We start from the raw sequence: 16803 nt of genomic DNA on the forward strand, positions 1-16803 counted from the left end.
ACGAGCTCTGATTGGCGGTACCCATTGGTGGACAGCGCAGAGGCATGCAGCGCAAACCGCCTGCAGAGCGCTTCGGTGGACAAATGGATGGATGTCTGGTGTAAGTCGGTCGCTGTCTTAAGGCCTGCGCAGCATCGCGCGTCAGTCGTCGAGGATTGCTCTGCTCCAGTTTTCCTGCACATGCTAAACCTCCACGACACCGTCGATTATTGCCCATATTCGAGCAGAATATAGCTTCAATTGCCGTCAGCAGCGTGTGCGCAACGATTCGCGGACTTCGCCTGCGACAGCCTAGCACGCACTCAACCCGGACAAGCCAGCCCACTCCAAGTAAACAATGGCCCGTGCCCACTCCTCCAACACCCAGACAACCAGAGCTCCGAGTTAGGCCCAAACATACTAAGGCCATCCGTTCATCCATACTCGCACTACTACTACTTGCGTCGGGCCCATCGCCGTCAGTCGTCTGCTCTGCACCTGCACCTGCACCTGCATTCGCAATCCGTTCTCATCGTCCATCTCTATTCATCTACATCCACGACGCTTAAAACAACTGCCATTCCGCTCTGCGCTGTTGCGCCCGCGAGAGGCCCAATACCTTTTTATTTAAGGTTCGGGTTCTCTTCCCCCACCTGCCTTACCTTCCCAGTCTGTCGGTCGTCTCGTGCTCTTTCCCTCAGTCGCGCATGCTTCGACGCCTCAACATTGTCGCTAGTAGTGCCGCTTCTGTTGCCGTCGCCGTCGCCGTTCTGCGGGCAGATCGGGATTCCACCTACCGAATCAGCGCACTGCGTCGCTGCGCTCGACGCATCGAATCCTAATCCCACAATGGCCGACGAAGGGGTCGCGAGCCACTACCAAGTGCTGGAAGAACTCGGACGTAAGGCTTGCCCGCTTCGGCTTCCCGCTAGAAACCACCCTCTCTCTCTCTCTCTCTCTCGTCTGACCTTGTGATCTCCTCTCCTTCAGGCGGCAGTTTCGGCGTCGTATATAAGGCCATCGAGAAGGCCACGGGCGAGACAGTCGCAATTAAACATGCAAGCATTCTTCCTGCCCCTCGATCTGACTGACAGTGGATGGCGGCTAACCGTGGGCGCAACCCGCCGGCCAGATTGACCTCGAGTCAAGCGAAGACGACATCCAAGAAATCCAACAAGAGATCTCGGTGCTCAGCACATGCGCCAGCTCCTTTGTCACAAAATACAAAGCCAGCTTTCTGCGCGGTCACAAGCTATGGATCGTCATGGAGTATTTGGGCGGTGGCTCCTGTCTTGATCTCGTAAGCGCTACCCTGCATTGCTTTCCCTGTTGATGCCCTCGCTCTCGTAGCGGCCGGCGCTGACTCGCCGTAGTTAAAACCAGGAGTCTTCAACGAAGTGCATATTGCCATCATCTGCCGCGAGCTCTTGTTCGGTCTCGAATATCTGCACACCGAGGGCAAGATTCACCGCGACATCAAGGCTGCTAATGTGCTGCTGTCCGAGTCTGGCAAGGTCAAGCTCGCGGATTTTGGAGTGGCCGCACAGTTGACGTACATGAAGTCGCAAAGAAACACATTTGTGGGCACCCCCTTCTGGATGGCCCCCGAGGTCATCCAGCAAGCCGGCTACGACTTCAAGGCCGACATTTGGTCGCTGGGTATCACCGCCATCGAGCTGGCGCTTGGCGAGCCTCCCCACGCCAACACACATCCCATGAAAGTCCTCTTCCAGATTCCAAAGAACCCGCCTCCAAGACTTGAGGGAAAGTTTAGCAAGGAGTTCAAGGATTTCGTTTCACAGTGTCTTGTAAAAGATGCCGACCACCGGCCGACGGCGAGGGAGCTCCTCAAGCACCGCTTCGTGCGATCGGCGGGCAAGGTAGAGGCGCTGCAGGAGCTCATCCAGCGCAAGCAGATGGCCGATGCCAAGGCGGACCGGGTCAAACTCCCCGTCTTCTACCAGGAAACGCTGCACAATATCTCACCAAAGGATGACTCGGACGAGTGGGTGTTCGACACCGTCAAGTCGACAGTTCTAAAACGGGGTACCGTCCGATCCCGAAAGCCGTCTCCGACTTTCTCGCTCGAAGATGGAATGCGCAAGTTGGATGTCAAAGACGGACCGCTCCAACCTACGACGCCGGGAACTGTCAGAAGATCTACTGTTCGCCACCAGCCGTCTGCTGCACACCATCAGCAGCAGGGTTCGGTGCGTCGCGTCTCCAACGGCTCCCCACGTGCGTCCATCGCACCCAAGCGCCCGCTCCAGCCGGACATGTCATTTGGCAATTCGGGGTCTACCATGCGTCTGTTCCGCCGCGTGCCTTCGGATAGCTCTACCACAGGACAACTGGGCGCCGGCGCCACTCCAGCGGACCCCAAGTCAAACGAAAACCGCCCGCCTCCAGCCTTCCACACGACGCCGGTTGAGGCTACCAGCAAGGAATCTTCTCTGGGCCGTCGACTCTACAACAGAGTTCTCGAGCCCTCGCTCGACGAGCTACATGCGCAGACAGCCGGCTCCACTAAGAGGGAGGCGCTGGCCAAGCTGTGCGACGCATTCGCCATACTAGACTCGGTGGACCCGGAAGGGGCTTACCACCTTCTCCGCAATGTCGTCTCGGCCGTATCCCAGGATGGCAAGTTAAGCGCCGCCCTGTTGCAGTCGAGCGGCGGTAATTCAGCGCCATCCAAGACGCCGCTCGACGGCACACCGCAGGGGACTGTGGTGGTCAAGAGCCGCGCGGCGGCGGCGCTAGTGAGCCCGACGAAGTTGATTATGAGTCACGACAATCCTCACTTGCTTAGCCATCGCCGCCGCGGTTCAGCGGCCCCCGACGTCTCGTTGGCACCCGCTAGGTCTCCTGAGAAGGAGAGAGACCGCGAGAAGATGGCCATGGAGGCGAAATACCCCGGCCGGCCGGCCGTTCCTGGAATGGAGCACTGCAAGGCCCTCTCGGACCTCCTCTACGCCCGGTGGACTGACGGCCTGCGCCATCGCTGGGGCGGCGCCGTGGCGGGCGCGTGAGCCTGTCAGTTCTGGCAGAAATGGGAAGAATAATGAGGAAGAAGAGGCATCCCGTGCCTAGGATGACGTTGTCGAGCCGTCGTCTCTCAACAAGGCAGAGAAGTGGCACGCATTCGACGCGGACTCGTAGAGAGTTGTTCGAGGTGTCCTGCCTATATTTGAGGGTCACGAAGTAGGCGCTTGATGAAAAAGTGTGTGTGTGAGTTTGTGGGTCTAGATGTAATTGTTGCAGCGGTTGCTGGCGTTTCTGCTGTAGTCGTTGTCGTTGGTTTAGGGGAGAGAAGGAGGAAAGCACGTTGGGGGGAAGCCGGCGCTGGAAACGTTTTGTTTTGCTTTGCTGTGTTTTGTTTTTGGTTCTTTTATCACACATGACACAGCACACTCACGAACGAAATGTAAAACTTTGCGTTGCGCCCTGCCTGTTCGGTTGTTCCTATCTGTCTGTTCCTTTTCCTTGAAACGAACATCTTTGACGGCCTTTTTTCACTTTTTCGTCGGTGGTGGTTTCATACCATGCACGCATGAGCATTTTTTTCACTCGAGTCATTGCATTTTTTTTATTCTCTGTCGAGGTTTCTTTTTTTTTTCTGTTAATTTTCCATAACAGGCGGGCGGGCGTTTTTGCTTGCTTGTCTGTTTCTCTGTTTCTCTGTTTCTCTGTCATTCCGGGATCGGAATCGGGTTTACGCTTAGGTTCTGGAATGGGACGGCTTTTATAGAAGAGAGAGAGAGAGAGAGAGAGAGAATCATTTTCCAGTAGAACAAAAATTCACCTTTAATTTTTATTACATCTTCTTTTGTGGAAGTTTCCTTTTCGTGGTTTATGATATGATATGAATGGGGGCTTTGATGAGAGTCTAACTCTGGAGCGCAAGGGGGGCTACAACATGTTCGCCGGTAACGAGTGCATTTATTGGTGTATTTATCTCAAATAGAAGTGCCGTCTCCTTTCAAAACCAGTGCATTCATATATTTCATTACATGCTCACCAAACGGCGTGTTTATGGCGGGTATTCGTTTTCTCTGTCCTCCTTGGTAGGAGATAACCAAATACTGAAAAAAAAAAAAAAAAAAAGTCTGATTCCGGGCAGGCCAGATTGATCGCCAGGGGCGTTGGTACCCCCTTCTATGTCATCCATCCATCTCGCAGCGACATTGCATGACCCAATACTATCCGTACACAGTCATGTGTGCGCCCCCACAGATACTACTCCGTGGCATCGGGCGGCTTCGGCGGGCTGAGCGACAGCTTTATGCGCCAGTTCATAAACTCGTCGGTGATTATGCTGCCGTGGCCCACCTCCTCGACCTGGAACACCTCGATGTCGGGAGAGCGCGGCTTGCGCCGGATCCGCCACACGCCCTCGTCCGTGATGGTCTGGCGCAGCCCTGTGCAATGGGCGAGCGCAGATGCATGCGTGTCAGTGTGTTTGCCTTGGTAATGGACAATGTCACTTGGAAGAGAAGTGGAAGGGCAAGGACAGAAAAACAAACTCACAGTCCAAAAAGGCGCTGGCAAAATTGATGCATACGTTTCCGTCCCAGCCGCCGGCGGCGAGCCCCCAGCGGCGGGCGACCGAGTTGGGGATGGCACCCGTCTCGAGCTCTTGCAGCTTGACGAGGATGCCGTCGCGCGAGCGGAAGCCGACGATGATCTTGGGCACGCCGAGCAGGAACGACTGAATCCAGAACTTCATCAGCTTGCGCTCAAAGTTGTCCATGTCGCGGTCCGAGCGGATCTCGGCCGACGTCTTGAGCTCGACCCAGTTGATGGGCGCCCCGGGCGTGGCCGGCTTCGAATCCCAGACTGTGTCTTTGTGTTAGCGAGTCGCGTAGAAGTCGCCCATAGAGTAGACGAAAGAAAACATGTCCATGGACAAATATCGAGGTGTGTGGAGAGAGAGGGGATGTTAAGGGGGCAGAAAGTGAAATTACACACTCACTTGCGTCGACTTCGCCTCCCAGGCAGATTATTGTCTTGCCAAGGCCTGTGCGGACGACGGAGCAGTATTGCTCCTTGTTGTTCACCACTTCGTTCACTCGGTTTTCAATATAGTCTCGGGAAGTCTCGCCCCAGGGCGCGGGCAGGGTCGAGAGAGTCTCAAACTTGTATCCTACGGGGTGCGTCACGTTAGTTACTGCTGCTCCGTTTCCTTGGTGCATGTGCTTGTGGACGTGTTTAAGGAGGTGCCGTACCCCAGAACTGCATGACCTCCTGAGGGATCGGGCTTTTCCAGGACTGCTGTGCTGTCCTTGAAGCCTCCTTGTACTGGTGATTTTCTTCAATGAAGCTTTGTCACGGCTGTCAGCACTGAGGATGGCAAAGCGGAACCGCCTAGCGTCCATGTTTGTTTGTATCTGTGTCATGTGTTTTGCTTACATGCAGTCCTTTGCAAAGCGTGGGTTAGCTCGACAGGAACGTGTTTGAAGGGTGGCTGGGCTTGAAGCGCACTCGGTAAAGGGTAGCATTCATCTCGAACCTAGGTCAAGGCCACGGCGGACATTTTCTCAGCGAGGGGCCATGGTGGGAGGACTTGTGTTGGGCCCTTACCCGTCACGGTCGTCAAAGGGTGCCGACATGATCTGGTGTTGATGTTAGTTGAGAAGAGGGAGGGGGTGATCAGGGGTGAAGGTACCTTGGTTATCATGCCTCTCCAGGTAACTACGTGGGCGTCGATGGCTCTTCCGACCTGCTGCTCGTGGCTGGTGATGGCCTGCAGCAGGCTGTCGAGGTGCTCGTCGACGCTGTCATCGTATTTTACAAAGGCTTCGTAGCCGCTTGACAGGTCGACGCCCAGGTCGGGGGGGTAGTACCACTTCAGCGACGAGCCGCCGAGATTGAACTGGTGGTCCTTATCGTAGGAAAAACAGGCAAACTCCTGGGGGTTGTGATTGCGGTTGTGGCTGTGAGCAAGCCGCTCTCGTATGTGTATAGGAGGGAAAGAGTCTCACTTTTGGCCTTTTGACGGGTTCACTGTCCCGCACAAACCTTGCGACGGGCTGCACTGGAAATGCAAATCTCGAAGCCATTCTAGACCTAGACCTAGAACTCAGGCAAACTGTTGGCCACTGTCCAATGAAGACTCGCTGTTTCCCGGTCAGCTAAAGACTCGTCCGTCGAGGTGCAGGTCGCATGTGGATTTAAAACACATTTGACATGAACCAGACTGACTAGGGATAGCGAACTCTCTCTCACATTACCCGCATACGGCGGTTGCGAGGCGGCATCAAAGAGGCTTGGCATTGTGGGGGGAGGGGCCGCAGAGATTCAGGGCTAGACTTCCAGCTACACCCCAGGGTGTGGATAGAGTATTTTAACCCTGGAAACCCTGGATCTCTTTGAGTCTCGACTTGCTATCTGTAACTTCATCTCCATACTTGTTGGTACCTTACGGGTGCCGTGTCTGTCCCTACTACACGCTTCCTCCCTGGCGCAAAAGTAAGAATATAACATCTCTGAGGCCCTAAGGTCAAGAGCAAAGGTCGGTAGCCAGGATGGAGTCTTCACCTCGCCCATTCACGTCTCATTCATTTCTCGATATTTGTCACGCGCATTCACAGGGCAACGGAAATGAAGCATTTGATGCAGGGAGGTAAGGCTTGAATTGTCTAAAAAGGTCTAATCTCTTGTTTCCTTTGGCAGGGCCAAAAGTCTCTTTTTTATAGTTATGAATAGTGGCAAAAGCTGGTGGCGAAGAATCACATAGCAGCTTCTAGATCTTTCTTGCTCACTAATCCCAATATTGTGACAATATTCAAATTCCTTCTCATTCGCTGAGAATTATTTCGGCTTTGATGGCTTCAGCTTCATTTCATCTCACTTCGTCCCAGCACTTGGCCCAGTACTTAGCTCGGCTAATCGAGACATAGTTGGCACAGAAATCATGTGGGCAATGGTTCAAACTTGTTAGGTTTGGACCGGCCGGCGGGATCCATGGACCAATATGCTCGTTTCTTGTGATTCAAGCTGTGTTGTTCATTTGTCCGAGCTATCCGTCGAGGCAGGCAGGTCATAGACATGCATCCTGCGTAAGAAGGAATCTTTTGATGTTTGAATGACGCGACGCCTGTCCCTGTAAGATAGGGACTCTGCAGAGGGCATAGATATTTGCTTTTCCATTAAGGATGCATCTGCAAAGAGGCAGAGTGTGCAGTGTGCAGATGAACTAAACAGGCCAACGGGCCAATCACGTTGCGCGCCCGCCTGCAACAAGCGTACCTGCCTACGGCACAGCTAAGGAAACGAATGCAAGCTGCACAACGGGCAGCCTGCATATCGAGTGCAAGAAGGGGCAGTTTGCATCTCATGAGCGCCTTCATGGAATACATGTGCCGTGGTCGGGACTGCCTTTTCTGATTGCTCTGTTTTGCCTGCGCGACCCACCGAGGTCAGCCAATGTACATGTACCTCAACCGGCGAGCCTGGGTACCGGCCCCTTCACTAATCAAGTCGCCAGATCTTCATAAATACACCGCAACCTCACGAGCAAAATCGCCATATGCAAGCTTATTACGGAGGCATATCAGCCGTAGCGCCCCCATCCCCTAACCCGATTAAGTAGGAGTATGCGTTGAATTTCTAGACGAGAGCGAGAGCGATCTATATACCAATACAAACCGCTCGACTGTGTTGGTCTTCTACCTAAAAGGTGCGTTGCACCAAGAAGTCGAACACCTTGCGGGTGTTCTGGGAGTTGTGAGGCGTGCGATGTGAACCCACTATCCCTACAGGAAACCCCTCCATCACCTACCTTGCGATTTCTCCGCTCTGGTGAATGAATATATCGTTTATAATTACACAGTCTTATCTAGCCCCGGCGATTGGCTCTTTGGATGGCTATCTGTCAGAAGCACTGTCAAAGATGTGGTCAACTTGATGTGGTCAAATTGTTAAGGAAGAAAAAGGTCGTAGGTCGGTAATATTCGGCTTCTTGACCGGAACACTGGACTGATGATTCAATGGATGAACCTTCAATGTACAGTAGACCAGTGCCGTCATAATGGGAGAGTTCACGATGTTCCGAAGAGAGTTCACGAAGTCCTGACGAGAGTTCACGTGCATGAAAGGTACGTCCCTCTCTACAACTTTACGACTGGTACTATCCAGGCGGTCGCCACGTGGAGGCTTGAGAGTCCGATTCCGCCGCCTATAAGAATACTAAAGTTGTGCTGTGCTGTGCTGTGCTGTGCAAAGGAAAGAAAAGCAAAAAAGGCAAAGAAATATACGTTACTCACAGATCAGTTGGCACCCAACCCGCGCTGCAGCGCCTGGAGCGCCGCCCCCTCGGCGCAGTGGCGGAGGACCGCCCGCTAAACGGCCTCGTCGGCCCGAGCAAGAGCCTCGCGGGGGTTGACCCGAGCCAATTTGGCCTCGGCAACGGCGTCGCCAGCGGCGAAAACCCTGTCCTGGGCGGGTTTGAGGGCGTTGCGGGACAAGGGGCCACGGTAAGGCATCTGGCTGCTGCTGCTGCTGCTGCTGCTACTGCTGCTGCTGTTTTTTCTGCTGCTGTTGTTGTTATTGTTGTTGCTGCTGCTGGTGATGGTGGTGGTAATTGTTGAGAATAGAACGAAAAGATGACGCGGTGGGATTATTTATAAGGCCTTCTATTGACTTCGATATCAAGAAGGTGCAGATTTTAAGTGTGACTGGACCTTCCCGTAAATTATCTCTATAGTTCTGAGAGGTAAGTAGTTACGATAGGGATTAGGGTTATTTTATCTACTTCCAATCTAGCAATGTAAGAGCGTCCCAAAACTGTGTTATGAATATATCCTTGTGGAGCTCGTATTGAGTATCTGCGACCACCTCTCGCCAGCCTCTCGTATGCCACTCTCCCTTGTGAGTAGGGATATGTGGACGATACTCGGTCGTGAGACTCACCGCCGCCTCAATAAGACTAAGTCGTGGGAGCTGGTACCATCTTCTCGAGCGCGACGCCCCGGGCGTAGCCGACTACCAGCTTTTCGACCTATGCCTCAAGTCGCCTCTCGCTAAGGGGTTTCTAAGGTTTGAGCAGTATCCCGCGCTGCTTTCCGATGTGAATTGGTTCTGAGAGTACATCCTACTAGACTGTAAGATCGCTAACCCCCTCACGTACTAGTTCAATAACGGAAGCCTTTTCCTAAAGAACGAGACGCTTGTTGCCCTGTTTCTCGTAGAAGGCGCCACCAGGGTATGGCTGTACATCTTGTTACTGCACAATTCTCGAAATTCATTTAGTCCTTGTAGAAACAGGATAACCTGTACCTTGCCATATAAACTTGGCCGTCCAAGTATAAAGAGTGACCTCCAGCGTATTCCTTCTAAATGCAAGGCCTGTATTTCAATCCAAGGCCATCCAGGTCTGCGATGGTTGCCTAGGTGTGACTGCCCCCAATAGAGCTAGCAGCCCCGCAAGCACTACGATCGCTAGGCAACTCCCTAGCGTTCGTGGCTACTACCGCTACTACTAGGGCAGGGCTAGCTAACCGCATGGTAGCTGACGCTCTATGTTTCGACGGCGTCTGGGTTGCCAAAACGCCACCCACAACTACGCCTGCGCCGGGGGAGTCCCCGTTCCGCTGCATTCTCGTCACGTACCTCCCTTCGATCCCGGAAGCTATGGAGAAGCTGAAGCGCACCAAGGACTTGCTTAGGGCTGCAAGGGACCGCACCCGGGCTAAAATTAGCGAGGTATGAGACTAACTACGAGCTACTACCCATCATAGGAATGGTATATATCGCGTACTAACACTAACACTGGGGTCAAATCTAGATAAGAAGCCGCAGGCTAACTCACCCCCCTAGCCCTCTATTCGACTTTGGAGACTAGGATATAGCCGCTCGGGCTGCCAAGGAGGAGCAGCGCTAAGAGAAAAAAGTAGAAATGGAGAGATGAGGTGGAGAAGAACACGCTTGCGTTCAACGTTGGTGGACGCCGCGTTTCTATCCAGGATCTTGATGCCATGCTGGCCGTGAACATGGTCCCGCCTTAGAAGCGCCCTGGCTTCTCCGCGCCCACTGCCCCCCCACCAAGTCATAAGATGTTGGACGCCTCGTAATACTAGCGATGTTTTTTTCTGCCGCTTTTTGTATGTCTTATAGTTTGAAGTTTAAGGTACCGCACCTAGCACTAGATACGTATAAAGCATTCTTCTTTCTTCATTTCCTAACGCGTATATCAACCGGGCTCTTCTCCCATTACGCTCTCCTCGACTGGACCCCCTTTCGTTCCCCTCACCACTTTTTTCTAGCCCACCTCATTCCTCTCCTTAGACATGTCCTCCCCGAGCCGCCACCCAGCCACGGCCCCATATTTACATCACTAACTCATTCGTCTCGAGTGATGTAAGTGGCTCAGCTTACAGCTCCGGTGGTGATGTTCCCCTGCAATGGTTCCAAATTTGATTGACGATGCGATACCCAACCCGCCCAGCTCAAGTGCTCTCTAGCTTCCTGCTAGAGGCGATGCAGCGGTTCATTTAGCCCTGCGTCTAGAGTAATCAGGGATTGAGAAGGAATAATAAGTAATCAAGAAATTTACAACGTTTAGATAATGGAGGAGTTTATAGGGAAGGTCAAGTATTTACCTAGGTACAGGTAGGCAAAGTGGCCCTTGGTCCTTACGGAGCGACGGATCTCCACAGACTCCCTTTTGTAAATAGCTTGGAGGCCTTCTTACACACTCGGCCAGATGACAGCAAGGTTCTCTCAGTGACCATATATAACAGAAGCCGCTTTACATTACGGAATCTCGATACGACCCAAGTGAGAATCCGACAGAACGTCGGAGATCTATTTAAAGTCATCGACTTCAGCCCTACAGCTTTCATACTTCTTCCCACCTAAAAGGGACGACCAACCCAATAGGCCGTAGTCGAACGAACTCGGTTCCAGTTACGACTTCGTAATAGAGACTGGAAAAAGTAGGTCTCTAATGGGCCATCGAGAATTAGGTAATAGGGAAAAGAAAGGACCGCCTCCGTATTACGAATCGGCGTTAGCTAACAAGGTAATTTCGCTACCGAGACCGTCACCCAAGCAAAGGTTGGCGATTTGGAGACATGGGGGCGCTATAAACCTTCTTAGCCAATGGGCGTGTCTAACTAGTCGAAATTTTTTGGGGGCAGGTGCATGAGTATTTATAATGAAAATACCAGAGGGTACAAGCATGGCAGCTTTTAAGCCAGGCTCGTGGCCTTCATCGCTGCAAGTATGAACTGCTATAAGTTCGGCTTCTTGCTAACCTACTAAGGATTGGAGGTGTACAGCGCTTACGTGTTGTGCCAGAGGTTTAGTACTGTGCGGGTACTTATTGAGGCGGCCTTGACTGCTGAAATTTGAGGCCACACGCCCGCCAAAAACAGCAGTCCAGACTGCGGCACATGTTAAGCTGGAATTAATTCTCAAAAATACTGGGCCTCCGCGAGTATAAAGATGCGGCAGATTCACCCCAAAGGTCTGCTTCATCTCTCTAGCAGACACCACAGACACATTCAGACACACCCCTCACTTGAGCTCTCATCTCATCGTTCTCGAATCATCACTTTTCATCCCCCAGACTCACACTCATCTCATCTCCACAAACTCCACCTCAGTCCTCACACGCCAACATGGCATCCACCGCCCAACTCCCCTTCACCGTCGAACAGCGCTGGCACTAATCCAAATAAATGCTAAATCAATTAAATAAGGAAAACCGTATTTGCAGGCAAACAAGCCATTTTGGAGGTCAATTCAGGCCAAATTGAGGATCAGGTTAGTTAATTGGCATATTTGTAAATATTTCCCATTGGTTGAGCCATTTTTGGGCCCAATTTTCCGGGTTTTCCTGGCACCAGGGCAGTCCTTGACCAAGGCCAACCCTGCATTTTCTGGTCCCGGGAAAATCCTCGAATGCCCTGAATTCGAGTGCCGCCGTGCCGCTGCAATGCAACTATCGCCAACCGCTGTAAACAAACTGCCGAATCATACCTTCCTGCAGCGATTTCCCTGCTTCCTTGGCTCCCGAGTCCTCGACAACATACCTGCCTCCACCGTTGATATCACGACCCTCTCGACAAGCCTCCCTACCGCCGAAAACCGTCCTCCTTCCCTTCGTCCGAAGCTATCACGAGTAGCTAGACAGTTCGATACGCTCCTTGAAGAGGGAGTAGATCTCAAAGATGTGGCAGGACTCAAAGATGTAGCAGGAATTGAAGTCAAGGATTGGCCGAGGATAAAAATACCAAGAGGGTCCTTCATACCGGAAAAGTGGGCAGGAAAAACACCAAAAAAGGACATCGTGGATTCGTGATCACGGCTACTGGGTCTCCCAGGTCATCAACGATGCCGTCATCGAGGGAGAATATTACTGGGTATACCACTATTGCGAGAAGCTATTTAAGGCAGAGTCAACAAGCTCGGCGACTATACATCTGGAAAAAGACCACAAATTATACCTACCCAATTCCCAGTCTGGTGGTGCTGAGAGGCCAGGAAAAAGGCAACTCACGCTTGAAGTGGTCAACACGAAGCGCGCGAGCCATGTTTTACTGCCTCACAAGCTCTCTATGGAAGAGAAGCTCGTCGATCTAGTCGTCGGCCCGAACCTGCCTTTCAGCATCGTTGAGCATAAGGGGTTTCGTGATTTTCATATAGACCTGAATGCCGAGAAGACAGCCGCCCTAATTCCTTCCTCGCACAACACCATACGAGAGCATATTCGAAAGAGGTTTAAGGCTAAATAACAGGCCCTATGTGAGAGGTTAGCCGCATCGCCATACAAGAAGCATCTCTCGTTCGATATTTGGACTTCCAACGCGACAGTTTCCTACCTAGCGGTCTTCGTATATTATACCGATATTGACGGTGCCGTACAACAAGACCTGCTTGGAATGCCGCAACTTCGAGGCTCTTACAGCAGCGAGAACCAGACTCTCTACATCTCTCGGCTAGTCAACGACTACGGCTTCGCTGATAACGTTGGTTATTTTCAGTATGATAACGTGGATTCGAACGACTGGGCAGTAAAATTTACCGTGGAGTCGTTAATTCCTGGCCTTGGCCGGTTTTCCCGGGATTTCTTAGCCACAAAGCGTCGTGTACGTTGCTTCGGCCATATCCTTAACCTAGCAGCGCAGGCCTTCATTCTCAGCAAGTCGACTAGCCTCGAAAGAACCTTTGACGACACTTCATCGGCCAGTTGCCGCCCGAGCAGGAAGAAGCGTTATTGAAGATATGGCGAAAGATAGGGCCGGTTAGAAAGCTTCACAATATCGTCCACTTAATTCGGAGGTCACCACAACGCCGGGATTCCTTCCTACAGGTCGCACGTAATCAGCTCGGCGATGAAGATATACAGGAATTCGGCACGGCTATATTTGACAAGTCAGTCGAAGTTTTATAGCTTTGTGGTGATAATTCCACGCGTTGGAATTCTGTTTTCTTCATGATCAAACGCGCGGTGTAATTATAGAGCTAAGTAGATTACTGGTGCTATAAAAATCAGAGCGAGAAGGACCCTCGGAAGCGTATGCCCGCCGCCGACCTGCTATAACCGAGTGACTGGCACCTACTTTCCCTTGTTTTGTCTATTCTTGAACCTTTCAAAAAGATCACGAAGTGATTTGAAGGGCGCGCGGCTACCTTTCCTGAAGTCCTCGCTATGCAAGAGTGGCTAATCGATCTGCTTGAGGATCGTCTTCGAACCCTGCACCCGAACCTTGAAGCCATCACCGATTTTACCGGCGGCCCGGTACATACCCACCCAGAGATGACGGTCGCAATCCAATAGCCTCTATCATTCGGCATAGACAACGACGATGACAACGGCGTATTGTTTACTAGGGAAGCATCACAACGGTCGCAGCGTAACCGTCGTCTTCCTGCCCGGTTCGACGGCTCGGTCATCGACCTACCCCGGCGCCTGCCGACCGGCCAGATCAGGCTGCCCTCCCTTGACCTTGTTGCCGACCTACAAAACAACCCTCCACCCTCCCCGCCGCCCTCAATACTTGATCTTGACGACGATCATCTATTTACGTTCGCCTCTGATTTGTCACCGTCGCGCTACAGCTGCATAGCGTATACGTCCTCGAGGAAATGTTCAGTAAACTCGGACGGATCCTTTAATAGAAAACCCTAGGTCCGTCCGTCGTCTAGCGACACAAAGTACTGGGAAATACTGAGTAAGTTCTCCTCTCTATATACCTTTCTATTACCGACATCACTATTAGCCATAGCAGCCTCGCAATATTCCACCCGTGAAGCTCCCAGCGTTCTGTCTCTGCTCGCGTCCGATGGCGTGATGGACGATGCGTAGAATCCCGAGAAATCCTTAAAGAAAGTCGGCCTGGCCACACCCTCCAGATTCTCCCGCGTAGTAATTTACAACTTTTTGCCACAACGCAACCGAACCTTACCTTTCTACTGCAACCGACTTTCCATAACCACTAAAAAACATGGTCGGCGCCGTTAGTCAATCGATGTAACGGTAAGTCTTCATTTTTCATCGCTTACATCGTCGATATAGTACTAACTAGCTATAGAAATGCCCGCGCTTGAAGAACTAAGTGATCTGAGCGACTTGGGCGATGCGCCCGATGAAAATGCGCCGCCGCCGCCGCCGCCGCCACTACCGCTCTCAAACCCACCGGCCAGCCACAAGCTTTTCAACACTAAATATGACAGCCTCGATGATTTGAACGAATGGACCACCTCTGCATAGTTCAACACCTGATGGAAGGAAAGAAGAGAGCGTTGGCCCCGGTTGTCAAAGATGGCTTTTGCCTTGTTGTCAATACCGTCTATATCAACAGAGTGCGAGAGGGCATTCAGCCAGGGAAAACTGGTCCTTGGCACACAGAGACATAGTATGGTCGACAAAACCCTGAATTACCTCATATGCACGAAGAATTGGGCGAGTAAATGAGGATCCTGAAGGTCAAGGGCTTTTTTCCGGTCTCAGGGGGGCTCAATTTCCATGTTTTTTGGTGGAGCGGCAAATTCCGTCAATTAAGTCAAATAAACCCCACCCAATCAGAGAGAGCCTCTTACACAGATAAATACACCATTTTGGGCCTCAAATACAGTCAAATAAGGCTTCATATTTGGCCTAATTGAATTGATACCAGCGCTACCGTCGAAGACGCCGTCAAAGGCTGGGAATCCCCCAACGAGCCCACCCTATACCACATCCGCGTGTCTCGCGCCAGCTCAGGCCCCGAGACCAGGTACCTAGTCTCGCCGCACCCGACGGACAGCACCAGCCCCATCCCAGACTTCCGCGGCGACCATCTTGCCTTTGACACGGTGCCCGCGGGCGCGTGGGACGTCGGCCGCGCAGTGCTAGACTCGTCGCTCACGGCCAAGCTCGTGCTCGGCTCGACCTCGACGCTGGCCACTGCTGGCCTGGGCCTCGACGACGCCGGCCCCGCGTGGCACGCCCGCCGCGTTGACCTCGTCGACCTGCTGGACCTGTACCACAACCAGCAGCAACAGGAGTCTCCCGACTCGTCTGCTGCCCACGGCACGTACATCCAGTGCATGAAACGCCTCTCGGCGGCCGTGATGCCCGCGCCGCCGTCTCTCGCTCTAGAACAAAACGGCGACGTCGTGGGCGTGGCAGCCGGGCCACGCGCACGGCATCACCGCCGAGAGCGCAGCGTACGCGGCCATTGGCGGTCACGACGCATCGCTGGCGCCGCGGTTCCTGGGCCACGTCACTGACAACGGCGGCGCGCGCGTCATCGGGTTCCTGCTCGAGCGCGTCCCGCCGGCCACGCGCGAGGCTTTTATTGGCGACCTGCTTGGCTGCCGCCGCGCGCTGGCTTGCCTGCACGCCCTTGGCTAGGCGTACGGCGCGCCGCTGCGCAGGCACTCGTTCCTAGTTGTTCCCAATCTTAGCGAAGGTCTGAGGAAGTGAGAGTGCTCCTCCAGTACCTTGGCGGCGCGTATGGACTGCGGACCGTGATGTCTTTGAGAAGGAGATAGCTGGCTTCGAGGCGACCTTAGCTAGGGAGACGTCTGAGTTTGAGGAGACTAATGCGTTTGTGCCGGATGCTATTGTTGCGGATGATGTGTCGGGCGAGTTGTGAATCATGGCGGCTTAAGTCAGGCTGCTCTTGGGGTGTGCGGTGGTTGAATTCGGGGTTGGTGTGAAGAGTTTGTGATTTTGTGTGCTTGGAAGAGGGGTGGGTTTCAATTTGTTCGTATTTGTACACAGATCGGTCTCATATCTAGGAATGCCATTCACTTTCCCATGAAATCCGCCTCACGTTACGTTAGTGGAGTATCACCTTTGAAACCCGTTATATCGTATATGTTTATAAAGATTATTATTAAGATTCTATTATTACTAGCACTTAACAGTAGCTCAATAATCGTGGCCTGGCGCCTTTAGTCGTGAAGAGATATTTCATCCTTTATAGCTTTCTGTTGGAATAACATACTGGAATGACGCGCTGATCCAAGGAATGCGGCTCCGCATTCCTGGCCACAGCAACGTCTGTGGAGGAGCGGGCCTGACAGATGCATATATATTGGCCTACGCCCACCTGTTCAGATAGATAAAAAGACAGACACAAACGAATCCATCACTTGAACCACCACCTTACGGCGCGCAGCGCGCCATGCTGTTTCCAGTACCGGTACCCTGGTGATTCCTACACTTTCATTCGCGTGAGGCACACCGCTACTTGAACCATTTCAATTGTAGATCAACTTCGGGCCGAAAAACTCTAAGCATTTACCTACACTTTATGAATGATGGCGGTTAGGAAATATGTATGTAAGAGGGTGCCTGGTGGCTTGCAGTGGTTACAACTCTAAATGAAA

The 16803-nt window shown here is 52.5% G+C and overlaps 4 protein-coding genes across 4 annotated transcripts; 3 read left to right on the forward strand and 1 right to left on the reverse strand.

The window, feature by feature from the left end:
• Positions 1-505: 505 nt before the first annotated feature.
• B0T26DRAFT_123079 (kinase-like domain-containing protein) lies at positions 506-3269 on the forward strand. Its single transcript, XM_060433330.1, has 4 exons — positions 506-880; positions 970-1037; positions 1112-1279; positions 1353-3269. Exons 1-4 carry the CDS (start codon positions 829-831, stop codon positions 3006-3008), a joined length of 1944 nt encoding a protein of 647 aa, XP_060300063.1. The 5' UTR covers positions 506-828; the 3' UTR covers positions 3009-3269.
• Positions 3270-4017: 748 nt separating this feature from the next.
• Positions 4018-5667, reverse strand: B0T26DRAFT_693476 (RAI1 like PD-XK nuclease-domain-containing protein). The gene is made up of 3 exons (XM_060441201.1): positions 4952-5667; positions 4507-4815; positions 4018-4397 (listed from the first exon to the last, which is right to left on the reverse strand). Exons 1-3 carry the CDS (start codon positions 5373-5375, stop codon positions 4216-4218), a joined length of 915 nt encoding a protein of 304 aa, XP_060300064.1. The 5' UTR covers positions 5376-5667; the 3' UTR covers positions 4018-4215.
• A 2262-nt stretch (positions 5668-7929) lies between these two features.
• B0T26DRAFT_868558 (uncharacterized protein) lies at positions 7930-9983 on the forward strand (the record flags this gene model as incomplete). Its single annotated transcript, XM_060447868.1, has 6 exons — positions 7930-8025; positions 8246-8453; positions 8939-9046; positions 9110-9189; positions 9462-9681; positions 9873-9983. The coding sequence occupies exons 1-6, from the start codon at positions 8009-8011 to the stop codon at positions 9981-9983; spliced, it is 744 nt and encodes a 247-aa protein (XP_060300065.1). The 5' UTR covers positions 7930-8008.
• A 4535-nt stretch (positions 9984-14518) lies between these two features.
• On the forward strand, positions 14519-15820 carry B0T26DRAFT_747561 (uncharacterized protein; the record flags this gene model as incomplete). The annotated part of the gene is made up of 3 exons (XM_060444858.1): positions 14519-14694; positions 15102-15534; positions 15596-15820. The coding sequence occupies 3 exons, from the start codon at positions 14519-14521 to the stop codon at positions 15818-15820; spliced, it is 834 nt and encodes a 277-aa protein (XP_060300066.1).
• Between the last annotated feature and the right edge of the window lie 983 nt (positions 15821-16803).

This window comes from Lasiosphaeria miniovina, assembly GCF_030549165.1.
Source record: "Lasiosphaeria miniovina strain SMH2392-1A chromosome Unknown B0T26scaffold_2, whole genome shotgun sequence".
NCBI lineage: Eukaryota > Fungi > Ascomycota > Sordariomycetes > Sordariales > Lasiosphaeriaceae > Lasiosphaeria > Lasiosphaeria miniovina.